This window comes from Coffea eugenioides, chromosome 6 (genome assembly GCF_003713205.1).
Source record: "Coffea eugenioides isolate CCC68of chromosome 6, Ceug_1.0, whole genome shotgun sequence".
Classification (NCBI taxonomy): domain Eukaryota; kingdom Viridiplantae; phylum Streptophyta; class Magnoliopsida; order Gentianales; family Rubiaceae; genus Coffea; species Coffea eugenioides.
Genome location: NC_040040.1, coordinates 55,954,245 through 55,967,719, shown reverse-complemented (window position 1 = coordinate 55,967,719; position 13,475 = coordinate 55,954,245). Strand labels below are relative to the sequence as shown.

Sequence of the window (13,475 nt, the reverse complement as noted above, 5' to 3'; positions counted from 1 at the left end):
CATTTCAATATCATTGTACATTCATTTCAATATCATTGCACACTCCGCCAATTCCCCTCCTTATGTCCTCCAAAACAATAAACAATTCCCTACATTCAATAATCAGTTCAATAATCTCCTAACTTCAAGATAATACTCGAGTATACCGAAACATTTACCCAAAGCTTCCGTCCTATCCGACCAAGCCCTTTGCTGGCTCGAATAGTTCGTTGAACAAAGGGTTTTGGGGCCCAGTTCAGCCGATGCGGTAAAGTACACATGCGACTTACATTCATGCACACTTACAGTAACATTTGGTCAATTATTAACCTTACAGTAACATTTGGTCAATTATTAACCTTACAGTAACATTTGGTCAATTATTAACCTTCAAACTCAACTAAATCGAGTGCGTAAAGTACACCCCCGACTTAGAAGGCGAGGAACAATTGAGATACACTTTACAATGAATCACTAGCAATATTCCATAATAAGCACATTTATCACATAATTTCACTTAAGTAAACACAATCAGTTAAACATAAACAGTTAAGCACACAAATCCGGAAACACTCACCAAATTCCAAATAAATTACTCTCGAGTCTCGGGTTTGCTTTCTGGCTTACAGCTACCGCCTGAGATAAATTTATAATTCTAAAATGAAGATACAATTAGTAGATAATCACTTATCATTTGTGACCTTATAATTTAAACTTATTAAAGTCAAGTTTTGGCTTTAAAATACAAGATATAATATATCCAACACCTATCTTACATTTTATGTCGACTTATCAACTTTATCATTTTAATCTAAAGAAATATACATATATTCCAAGTTTAAAGTCTTGTAAGAGGTTTAAACCAAGATTAAACCATTCTCTATTCAATATTCAAGAATTAAAGCAAGTGAACTTTTCATTTGTTCCATTTAAGCTAAACCAGATTCTAAGTTGTTTGTAGTTTAGATTTGGTTTCACTACACCAGCCCCCTCAAGTTCTAAAGTCTTTAAAATGCTTATGAAGACAAGATTAAGTGGTTAGAAGCTGTTTAATGTATATAGCTACAGCTAGTTACCTTAGAGTTTCCAAAAACATCATAGAAGGCTTAACTAATTACCATTTCAGCCAACAAACCAAAATTCCAGCAATATTACTTCAGATTTTCAACAAAACTTCATTCTTTTACTTGCTTACATCTTTAAGTACTTTAATGTACTTTCGGTCCAGCATAAGCCAAGGCAAGTCACACCTAGTTCCAGTAACTCATTCAGTCAAACGTTATTCACAAAGTCTGTCAGCATTATTTGCATTAGTTGTTAGTTTTTCTAACAATGTAGCAGCTTAATTTGCAGCTTTTACTCCCTAATTGCTTCGGTTTAACCCTAGCTTATGGTGCCAAACATGATTACTAATCACAGAGCAGCCTTAGTTATCATCTGTGGAAGTTTACAGGGTTAGAAATTGAAAGAAAATCTGATCAAAGTTGATTTCCTCCCTCTCAGTTTCACAGCAGGTTGCATTTCCTTTTTGCCAAATTTAGCTAGACTTTTCCTAAGTTTACTAGTTTCAGGGTACCTTTCAATCGTGACAAGAGATCATACATATTTCATGTGTTTGCTAGTAAGTGTTTCCAATTGTTCAAGTAACAAGCTGCACATTGTGCTTCATTTCCTTGGCCAACTTACTTGCAATAACTTACATTCAGCTTCCTTCATTATACATTCTAATTTACACTTGTTTCTGTCTTACCGAATGGAGTTATGAAACTTTCTGACATGTTACAACTCTATAAACTCGTTTAGGGGCCAAAGTTTGCAGAGGATAGCCAGAGTTTCCAGCTTTTCCCCCTCGGTTGCAGTCAATAATTTCTAGCAAAGCAGGAGTTTATCACTGGATATTTCCTCATCTTTTCCTCTTCAGTTTTAGGTCTCAATCACTCAAGCAGAGGTTATTTGGCCAGCTACAGGTTATCCTAAGCTAAACATAGGAGTTTATGACCAGATTCCATGAGAAAACTAAATCAAATCCCATGTCTGCACCAGGCTGCAAAATCTAATGCATAGCAGCCTGCATCAGATTTCTTTCATGCTCATAGTTCCCATTTTCACAAGTTCCTGTAGTTAAATTTCACCTTATACCAGAAACAAGCATTTTCATACATTTACTACAACATTCTTCCATTTTCCTTCGCCAACAACCTGCAATTTCAGTCGGTCATCACTGAGTTCACATACTGTTCAGTCAATAAACCTTTAAGTTTCAAATCAGAATTTCTTTCTTCAGTCGAAGCTCAGTTTCTGCAATTTCACAGTTTCTGCACAACACTTTCTTGAACCAGAAGCTAAATTTCTAGCTAAGCTCAACTTATATCTCATGTTTAACCAATTATACTATCTAAACAGTGAGTTGTTATGGAGAGTGTTACCTTTTCCCCCTTAAGGTTCGTTGTTGCAGGCTGCTTAATTTTCTGTCTCGGTTCCTCAGTCCTAATTCCAGCTTCTCCTGCCTTCCTTGCTGTATCTTCCTTATCTTTGGTTGTTTGGTGATAAAGCTAGCTATGCTCTTGCTCTCACTTCCTCACTCTCTCTGTTTTTCTCTCGATGTTAGCTTGATAAAGAGAGGGACTGTAGTTTTGTTTTGCTCTCAGCCACCGCCCAGGTATCCCTAACAAATGGTTTCTCTTAGCTGCACTCTTTCAGTCACTGCTTACATAGCAAGGTTGGTAGTTTTTCTCCCTGACAGCTGTCTTAATAGGTGTTATTCACAGCCCCAATCTCAGCCAATTTCTACCCTTCCACCGCTTAGACTAGCAAATGGTTGTCTGGCTTCTATTCGGTTCCAATTTCTCAAGTATATTCCTCTCTCGGTTTTGTTTTATGAAATTCTAATAGCTTGTTCCTTGGCTGCATGGTAGTTAGTCTGAAATTCCAGGTTGGTTCGGTCCTTTAGTTGTAGCTTATTTGCTCACTAAGGGTTGAAATTTTATGATTTCGACTCCTAACTTCATTTGTTCCAATTTATATATTCCTATAAAAATTTTCCACCATTCTAGGATATTTCTAAATCCTCAATTTTATAAAATTTCAATTTAGACATTTAATTTGACCAATTATTTGTTATATATAATATTTCTAAGAACAAAGTAAATAAAATGAAATAAATTCAGGCTTACACATAATTTTTTCGAGTTCTCACAATATCACTGGACCAAAATAGTCCTGAATTTATAAAACCGTCTTTCTTTTCTTCTCTTTTATTTTTCGTTTACTTTTCTTGTTCTGTCGTTTCGTCATTTCCACCCTTCTCTTATTCTCATATTGAGCATTACTGACCAAAACTAGCACAAAAGCACAACAGCAATAACAATTAAAAAGCAATAGTGATAGTTCTTTTGTTGTGTGTTATGAGTTATGTTGCGTTTCCAGAGACCTATAGAAGTTTCAATAATGTGTGCTCTCGTGCCATCAAAGAATCCTGTAGTACAATAACAACCGCAATCAAAAAATGTGGATAAACAAGAGAGGCCCTTAACCTGTTAGGATATTTTCTTGGAAATTGAAGTCTTATTTTTTTCCTTTTAATCTATAAAATAGAACGACGTTGCACTTAAATGTGCACAGGCAGGGGATAAACCGTATATACTAAGCCTCATAAGTGAGACTGGTGTTCAACTGTCCCAGTTCTTCAAGTCTTAACCATTTACTGCCAAATGCTTCAATGATTGAACCATAAATATCAATGCTCTTCTGCTTCCGTCCCAAAGCTGTAGGAACAGAAACATTTTCAGAACCTTTACTCCTATCTGGAACTGTAGAATACAATTCAAGCTCCGCCTTGCTGTTTCACAGAGGAAAGGTGTCCTAGACTCAAAGGTAACAAAAGGAGAATCTGGAAGTTTGATTAATACATGCGAATGTTTTTCATCATACCTAGCTTATAACATAAGAACGATAGTAGGCTGAATAAGCATTAGAATAGCTGCCAAACGCTCAAACCAGATCAATTTGACCCGTCTCCACAAGAGGCTTTATTGACTTGTAAGGTAAAGCATACAGATCGTCAGCTTCAATGTTCACAGGCTCTTCCGCACTGTCATGTTGGCAGATTTAGTACAAATCAGCGAACAGAAAAATAAACATCAAGCATCATAAATAATTACACGTTCAAGAGAAAAACAAATTGCCTGTCATCAAGCTGGAAGGCTCCTAAAAATCTCTTGCTTCTGCAGATGACGTAAGTGTCGAGCCGTGGCTCAGGAACTACAAGACATCACAAAAGAACATACAATAACTAGTCCCAATGGTTGAACCAACACATATATTGCCAAAGGGAAAAATGCACTTTTCATCCTCAAAGTTTAGGTTGTTGACCAATTTCACCTCAAAGTTTCACCCAAAACACATTTCATCCTCAAAGTTCTGTAATTTTGACCAATTAAGGACAATTGACGGGAAATGAAGGATAATTATTTAATTTGGACGGAACTTTGCACGTGAGAAGCACGCTCCGTCAAATCCAACTTTATACCCAACAAAAAACGGGTCAAACCGAATGAAGCCACTTTTTGTAACGAACGAAAATTTGGAAAATAGCAAAAGGGAAAAGCTCCATTCTTCTCCTTCTTTCTTCTCCATTCTTTTAGGAACTTTGGGAAGAAAACATTAGTGCGGCCATCAGTCTTCAAGTTCTGGAAATAGCTGAGAAATTTTCAAGAACTGCTGCATCCCACAGCATCGCAACTGATTATGGGAAACTTGACTGCCTGAATTCTATATTTATGAATGTCTTCTCTCGTAATCAACCCCTGGCATTCTGGAAAGCTCTGTTCCCTGTGTTCAACAGTGTCTTTGAACTCCATGGAGCAACACTAATGGCAAGGGAAAATGATCGATTCTTGAAGCAAGTTGCTTTTCATCTTCTTCGTCTTGCAGTTTTTCGGAATGACAGTATCAGGAAAAGCGCTGTTACTGGCCTACAAATACTTGTCCGGGTATAGTTACTGATTTACTTAGGATAGTTATATGGCTCCAGCAGTAAATATGCTTCTTGACATGTTGAGTAAAGTTTAGCTTTTTCATGTTGTAGAGCTCTTTCTCCTACTTCACGCAAACAGCTAGGCTAAGGGTCATGGTAACTATTACTCTTTCTGAATTGATATCTGAAGTTCAAGTGACTCAGATGAAATCTGATGGAACACTTGAAGAAAGTGGTGAAGCGCTCTTAGAATATCGTTGAGGGAAATGGCAGATGAATCTAAGAGTCCTAACTTGTTAAATGATTGTGGTCTTCCAGATAATTCACTTGTCTCTGTTCCTCAAAATTTATCAGAGAACCATTGGTCCTGGACTGAGGTCAAATATCTTGCTGACAGCCTTCTTTTGGCTTTTGATGCTAGCTTGGAACATGCGCTTCTGGTATATTTGATGTTATGATCAATCCTACCACATATAATATGCATGATGAATTTTTATTAATATATGGTATTAATCAAAAAATCTTCTAGGCATCTATTATGACTGTGGATCGATATGCAGCAGCAGAGGCCTTTTACAAACTTGCATTGGCCTTTGCTCCTGCAGGTTGGGGGCTGAAGTCAATCATTTGGTCGATTAGAGAACAGTAAAAACAATACACACTTGACATATGCTACCGTTAAGGGAACAGCCCATGAAGTCCCCTTCACTTCTCCCTCCCAAGCTCTCACACTTTTCAAAGCATTTCTAAGTGGACATCCTCCCCCAAGAACCAGTAATATTTGAGTTGGAAATTGCTGGGTTGAGTGCTGTGCCATACGTTGCTATTCAAGATGGAAGCTTTTGCTTCGGATTTTAACTTACCAAGTCAGCTAAATGTGCAGTTCGCTGTGATGATACCACATACAGAGCAATGAACATGAATAATACTACACTGCTCCAATCAGAAGATTGAAGAAAATTGTTGCAACAACAATGTATGCTATCGTCTTCAGGGGATGCTAAGTAACAAATGCATTCGAAACCTAGTAACTTGTATATGATAGCTGTTGAATTCAAACCAATGGCCCCAATTTCTGGCCCCTTATATCCTTACCCTGTTACCTATGCATAATGCATGGTGGAGGCGAGTTGAAGTTGCATATTGTTTCGTAACTAAATTCTAGTTCACATAAGGGATCTCTGTAAAAGAAGCCAGGCAAGCTTTCCACAGGGTTAAACTATTTTATGAACTGTTCAGCTCTAAAGGGACTAGTACAATAGTAACTCCAAAAAGAAGAGTACCAGATATAAATATAATACTAGCATATATACACGAAAAGGATTTAACTTCCTGCATGACGCCCCCTAACTTCAGTAAAGATCACCAAGGAAGTAATAATACGCTAGTTGTTTTGACAAAACTACTAAAATTACAGAAGGCGTTCCAGATCTTTATATAATGTGGTTACTGCATTTGTGTGATGCATATCAGGAGATGCAGTCTTGGGCTGAAGCTGCACAAAAAATTTTGGGGTTGCAGAAAGGCAGAGGGGAGAAGGTAGAGGGAAGAAGGAGAAGAATGTTGGTTTTTGTCCGTTGCAAATTATTGTTCCGTTAAAAAATGGCTCCATTCGGTTTTACCCATTTTTTGTTGGGTTTAAAGTTGGTTCTAACGATAAATTTGCAAATTCCCGTCAATTGTCCTTAATTGGCCAAAATTACGGAACTTTGAGGATGAAATGTGTTTTGGGTGAAACTTTGAGGTGAAATTGGTCAACAACCCAAACTTTGAGGATGAAAAGTGCATTTTTCCCTATTGCCAAAATTGAAAGTTGTCAAGCTATACTCAGGTTTCAAGAAAGAAATATGGATGCAGGATGAACTGGAGAATTCATCATGTAACATACAGCAGGATCACCTAAAGCTTCTAGAGAAGCAGTATCCACAATAACATTCTGTTCGAAAGCCTCTACTCCAAGGATAACTATATAAAGATCTTCAGTGCACAAACAACTATACTTAGGTTTCTATCCTCGATTCAGATTTTCCAGTCAACTCCTAACTCCACAAAACCTGTGTTTCTGTTCATAATTCAACAAACTTTCTAATAATGTTGTGTAATTAGTTCCTTAATAGCTCATATTTAAACTTTTGCTTTTAGAAAATTTAGTTGAAACACTATAAAGTTGCTCAAGTACCACAAACAAAATCTTTGGTACAAAAATTACAAGGCTTGAGAACAAGGTGGATTATAAGCTTGAGTGTTATAAACAACAAAATGCTATAGTTTTTCAATTAAACCACTGAGTAGCAAGTTTTATTGATTATTTTCACAATTCAGCCTAATCCATAATTGGTAAGCTCAGTCTTTCCAGCATAACTCTGAACATTAAAGGGGCTTTAGTATGCTTTCAATGGAGTTGGAAACTACTTTGGACCAGTCAAAGTAGTCACATACCCCAGAAAGCCCCTTAAGATCAGCTCTGTTTCATGCATGTACTTACTCTTGGAAGACGTTTGGACTTCAGGATTTTCCTTTCGTTCCCTGTAGGGATTTTAACTTCAGATGTTTACACAACAACACTCAGTCATGTATGGGTTTTCTTTTACATTAATTTGAGGATAAGCTTTTCTTCCGTGGGAACTTTGGAAACTTCAAAATGATATATTTTCTTTAATTGTTCTCTTTTTCTTTTATGTTCTCTATTGCATCTAATTCTATCAGGAAGCCTTTTAAATTCTTTTATCACCTAAGAAAAAGCTATGTGAAATTTTAAAAGGAGCTGACAATAAACATAATCATACTGTGCCAATATACTCCAAAACAAAGACACACTCCCTCACATGCATAACCAAAGAAATCTGTCATACACAAAGCGAGCATACAAGCATAACAGCAAAGAAAAAACAAATACAGCAACTCAAATTGACAGACTCCTAACAGTATAAGAGGTTTACCCATGTCATCCTCTTCACTACTTGAAGATTGCTTTAAATGAGACTTGTAACTGCTAGGCAACTTTGAAAGAACAGATTGATCCAAATGCTTTTCCATGTCTTCTATACACCTGAACTCAGTCAATTACAAGACACCCAAATCAACAATATACCTACAAGATGTATTTCACAATAAGAAGAATCATTCTCCCTTTACCTTTCAGCAAACCTTTTCTCCTGTCTGGAAAGCCGATTCCATAACTCGGCAGTTTTCTGGATGTGAAACACATACTTCTCAATCTGAAAATACAGAAAAATTAATCCACAGGCAGAAGATATTTGAATTAGATGTCTCACAAGATGTGGAAGAATCCATCATTCTGTCAATTTCATTTTCAAGTAGTCAGATCAAATGAGATTCGTAAAGTTCTAGGTACCCTGGAGTTCACATGGTATATGTAGGAAGAGCTCCACATGGTAATGTAGGAAAAGCTCCCTTGGATTACATTTTCTAGATGATTTTTTAGAAAAAAATTAATCTAGCACTTTGTCTGTAGAAGTATATGAGCTAAACATGACAATTGTGAAACTGGTTTAAATAACTGAAAATCAAAGGACAATTGCATGTATGAATCAATGTAATACAAAGAACAAAATGGGCCTTATTCATGGCTACCTTTTGAAGACGAGTCCGTAGATATGACCTCAAGAGAAAGATGGTCCTGTCCAAGTCCATCTGATAAAGAGACACGGTGAGTGGATCAATGCCATTTCTTGTGAATTCTCCCACTGTCTCTTCCTAAAATATAAAGTAAACCAGCTTGTGAGTTATAGAAATCAGACCCCAAAATTCAACCCTGCGAAACAAACAACTCAAAAACTCGTCCTGCATCACGGCTTCACCATGTTCAACTATGTCACTTCTGTTGTGCTTTTGGTCACAACTAGGGCACATCCAATTTTAGAACAAATAGAACATTTAATGAGAGTACCAGCAGCTACCTTTTAACTATATAGCCTACCGCACTTAAAATTCCATATGAAATAATGCTATGTTAGTTCATCAGATCAGAGTAAATCATGAAGGCAACACCTCATCTGGACAATACAGGCATACTAAAGATCCAAAAAAACAGATAATCGCCAGAAAAGAAAAAGAAGAAAGAAAAGTGCATTGAAAATGATCAGGACTTTCCATTTCACAAACATAATCTGACTAGATCTATACAGGCTCATCAACAACCTTAAGCCATTCTGACTAGATCTTCCTTTAAAGTACCAGTAGTTCCTTAGGAGAACAGAAAAGTTTCAGATATCGCATATTGAGTAACACAATGAGGATTTAAAGATTTAGCTAACATGGTATTGAGTAAAACAATGAGGGTTTAAAGTTTCAGTAAGACAATGAATTTGAGCACCTTCAAAAGAAAACTACCACAGATCAAGGTAATGCAAAACAATAATAGACGAACTTTGAGTGGACAAGCTGGAGAACTAAAAACAATAATAAGAGATGAAAACATCATTTCTTTAAAGCATGTTTGGCAACGTTCAATTAATACCTACAAAATCTACAGAATATACCATATATAACAAAATCATACACCTTAATCCAGCATACAAACCAAATGCTGAAGACCAATTAAAGATGCAGGACCTAATACTGGAACAGAAGGGAATAATTTATAATACAATTATCTAACACAACTCCAAAATTGTCAAATACTCTTTAATCTCTAAGAAACTACTTTTCCTGTAAGTAAACAACAGCAGTTTAAGAAAAATATCTACATTCTATCAAAGGAACATTTACAACATCTGGGGATTCATAGAAGGCATAATACATGTGAAGTTTCATACCATCAATTTAATTTGTTCACGTGACCTTTGAATCAGAGCGGCCTCAAATCGAAGAATTTGTGGGGCAGCCTTCTCGTTCTGCCAAGCACGTTTCAAGAGTTCTGCATCTGTTGTTGAAATCAAAGACTCGTAATCATCCATTGTCGAGTATCCTGAGGATCCATCTTGCGCACCAGTCTCCATCTGATCCAAACTCCACACACTTCCTTCAATCTTTGACAATGATACCTCTTTTTTGCAAGACAACAACATTTAGCAACTCTTTTTCTTTTCAAATTCTACTACAAACACAAAGTTATAAGACCCAAGTATATCTATCAATTCTTGGCCTTTGGCATCCTCCATGAAATATTCAAGTCCATAGGGTGTTCGCATAACAATAAATTCTAGAGTAAAAGAAAACAGAAAAACATAAAGTATCATCTTGGTTTAGATGAAAAGAAGAAAATTCATCAGGATTAAAAAAAGGTTCATCACTTTTGGGGCATTTGATGAAGTGGACCATAGACATAAGCATGAACAGTAGGTATTTGGAAATAAACCAAGCAAGACTAAAACTAAAGACAAATAAAAAGGCTTATCACTGAGACAATTCATCAAACAGCTCATAGGCATATACATCAACGACCCTGATCAGTCCCTCAATCGTGTACTTGGCCGGCCCCAAAATTTTATTTAACAAATAATTCAAGCTCTACAGCTCGAACCTACCGACAAATTTCAAATTTATTTGAACTAAAATCGCTCAAATTCACTATAAGAGCACTGTAACATGAAATGATTTCAGCAAAGAAGAAACTCACAGTAAGCTCCGGCTGTGGTGGAGGCCTGGACTTCTCTGGCAGAGATAATGGCGGAGCCGTGGAGGCAGGTTCAGGAGTATAGTTTTCTCTCTCTATATTCAGAACCCAAATCTATGCTGTGCATCTGTAGAATCTAAAAACTATGAAGGCTATGTTGGATCGCTAGATCTTCAGATGCGGAAGTGATATTGGGAGAAAGAAAACTGTTGATGGATCAAATTTTCAAAATTGTACTCTTAATTTCGCGGCTCCACCTGGAAATCGGTATTGAAATCTTGACGTTTAGTTGTCGCGGGAAAATTTTGTGCTTATTTGCTATGCTAGTACCAACTTTTAAAATTTTTTAAAATTTTTATCAACCTTTTTGCATCTTTTCTATGCTTCCACCAAATTTTTATTTTTACACTTATCTCATAATTGCCTCCTATTATTTAAAATACACTTTACCTGTCGAAGACATAGAAATTAGCAGATGAAGATGTTGATTTGCTAAGAAACTCCTTCTTGTAACAAAATTTTAATCTCGAGCAAACAAATCATTATTCTCTATGAGATAAATCATTATATTCTCTGTATATGTTCAAGATCTGTTTGGATCGATGAATTTGATCTTAATGGGGAATTTAAAATGAATGGGTTTAGAATCCATTCCTAATCCAATTGCATTATTTGGCTAAAAGTTTTGGTTGGAGAAAAAGAATTTATATTTAATATAAAGTGAGGGGTAGACAATGAATAAATAAAAAGTTTAATGGTTTTTTTTTTTTTTTTTTAAATTTCAATATTTATTCCAAAATCACGAAATACAGCGGAAATACAATAAAAACCACTATCTACCCTGTTTACCATTATCTACCCTGGTACTAATCTAATGGACGGGAATTCCCTAGCATCCATGGCCAGACACCCACGAACGTCCCTCGGTAACTGCTGAACTGACTCAAAAACCGAACTTGGCCCACCTTGTAGGGCCGCTAATCTGTCTGCCACCATGTTTGCTTCTCTGTAAATGTGTGTAACTGTGCCAACCACCTGCCTCAGCAGACGGCGAATCCGACGCAGCAGATTGCAATGCACCCACCCTCCCAACGCCGACGAGTTGACCAGAGATACCAGCGCCGCCGAGTCTACCTCCACCAATACCCCCTGAACCCCCCGTGTCACACATTCCCGCAATCCTTCCTGAAGCGCCAGCGCCTCGGCCCCCAATACCCCCTTCTCGCCAAACTCCTTGTAAAATGCGAAAATTAGCCTACCTTCCGAGTCACGCAAAACCCCTCCTCCGGTCGCCCTGCCATTAATCACGCTGGCGTCTGTGTTTAATTTGCTCCGATGGGCCGGGGGCCTGTGCCAGGAAACCACTGTTGGCCGGCGATGACGGATGACCGGACTGGCCAGCCTTGCCCAATTATCCTCCATATCTCCATAGAACTGCGCCTTCCTCAGCCTCCCCGCACGGCCCATATCCTGGATGAAGTTATCCACCTCCCAACTAACTTGCTGCGCAGAGAATGTCTGACCTTCAAATCGAGCCTTGTTTCGTCCCTTCCATAGGAACCACCATATCAGAACCGGAAGGATATATCTGATATGAGAGACTGGCAACCGTGGAAGGGATGCAGCCCATTTCTTCCACAAACTTTCCAGCCCCTCAATTGGTCGCCGCCCTACCCCAAACCTGTTCCCAAAACGACCCCAAACCTCCGTAGCCACGGGGCCATTGACAAAGAGATGAAGCACCGATTCTTCTTCTTCAAGACAACAAGAGCAGCGAGAGGCGAAAGGTATCCCTCTCTGACGGATAACCGAATCCACCGGTACAAAGCTTCTCAATAGACGCCAGGAGAACATAGACATCTTCAGCATTACACCCCTATTCCACACCATCCCATGCATGGGGGATCTACCTTGACGCCTTCTACAGCTCTCCCAAGCCGAGCTTAGCGAGAACCCCGCCGAAGACGATGGGGACCACATGATTTGATCCTGACCCTCCAGGTCAAAGGGTATTTCCATAACCATCTCCACAAGGTGCAGCGGCAGCCACTGCAGGAGACGCTCCTTGTTCCACCCTTCCCGTCCCAAAAACTCGGCCACCAAGAAATGAGGACGGTCACCATCTGCTACCACCAATGACGGAAGAGGTCCCTGCTCGCACCAGGTGTCCAACCAGAAATCTACCATACCTGGGTCAAGGCTCCATGAAATACTCACCTCAGCCATGTCGCGTATACCGATAAGACGCTTCCATGCCCCTTTCGGTCTGAGTGCTACCGCCTGACTCGGATGCTGATCCCCTATATACTTGGAGAACATATACTCCGCCCAGATCGACCTTCGCTGCCTCAGCTTCCACCACAGTTTACAAGAAAAAGCCTTGACCATGTCCTCCAAAGATCTCACCCCCACTCCACCCTCCTCCGTTGGAAAACATCTCCTCCTCCATCCGTTAGGTTTAATGGTTTAATGGTTGAAATTGAATTTTATTTATTCTTCCACATCTCCTCCATCCGTTAGGTTTACGTGTTGCTATTACGGAGTTACTGATACAAAGGAGCCGCTTCAGTTTTAGTAACTATTTTCTGGCGATTGACTGGTCAATCACTCATTTTCTTTTTTTTTTTTTTTGGATAACGATAACATTTGTATAACCTAATCTATCCTATTCTACAGGAAGGGGAGCCTAAGAAGGCTCACTCCTTTTCCACTTAGACAATGTGTGGTTCTTCAAAGTAAACTCAATAATTTTCTCACTTGCATGTTGTCATATTTTGTTAATAACTCTGCCCAACGGCAATTGGCAGCGGCCATCCACTCTTCGGCTCATGCACATAACAACGCAGATTCTGTAGAGCAAAGATAGATTTAAATGAATGGAATTTTATTTTATTATATAAATCACATATGTCTGCATTCGTTTTATGATTTGCGACTAATCCT

At 38.3% G+C, this 13,475-nt stretch overlaps 2 protein-coding genes across 2 annotated transcripts; both read right to left on the bottom strand.

Moving 5' to 3' along the window:
- Positions 1-3,698: 3,698 nt before the first annotated feature.
- LOC113775757 (DNA replication complex GINS protein SLD5) lies at positions 3,699-10,852 on the bottom strand. Its single transcript, XM_027320759.1, has 7 exons — positions 10,536-10,852; positions 9,733-9,962; positions 8,549-8,671; positions 8,090-8,172; positions 7,894-8,003; positions 4,164-4,239; positions 3,699-4,069 (listed from the first exon to the last, which is right to left on the bottom strand). The coding sequence occupies exons 2-7, from the start codon at positions 9,913-9,915 to the stop codon at positions 3,970-3,972; spliced, it is 675 nt and encodes a 224-aa protein (XP_027176560.1). The 5' UTR covers positions 9,916-9,962; positions 10,536-10,852; the 3' UTR covers positions 3,699-3,969.
- A 535-nt stretch (positions 10,853-11,387) lies between these two features.
- Positions 11,388-12,920, bottom strand: LOC113774487. The gene has a single exon (XM_027319015.1). The coding sequence runs from the start codon at positions 12,918-12,920 to the stop codon at positions 11,388-11,390; it is 1,533 nt and encodes a 510-aa protein (XP_027174816.1).
- Between the last annotated feature and the right edge of the window lie 555 nt (positions 12,921-13,475).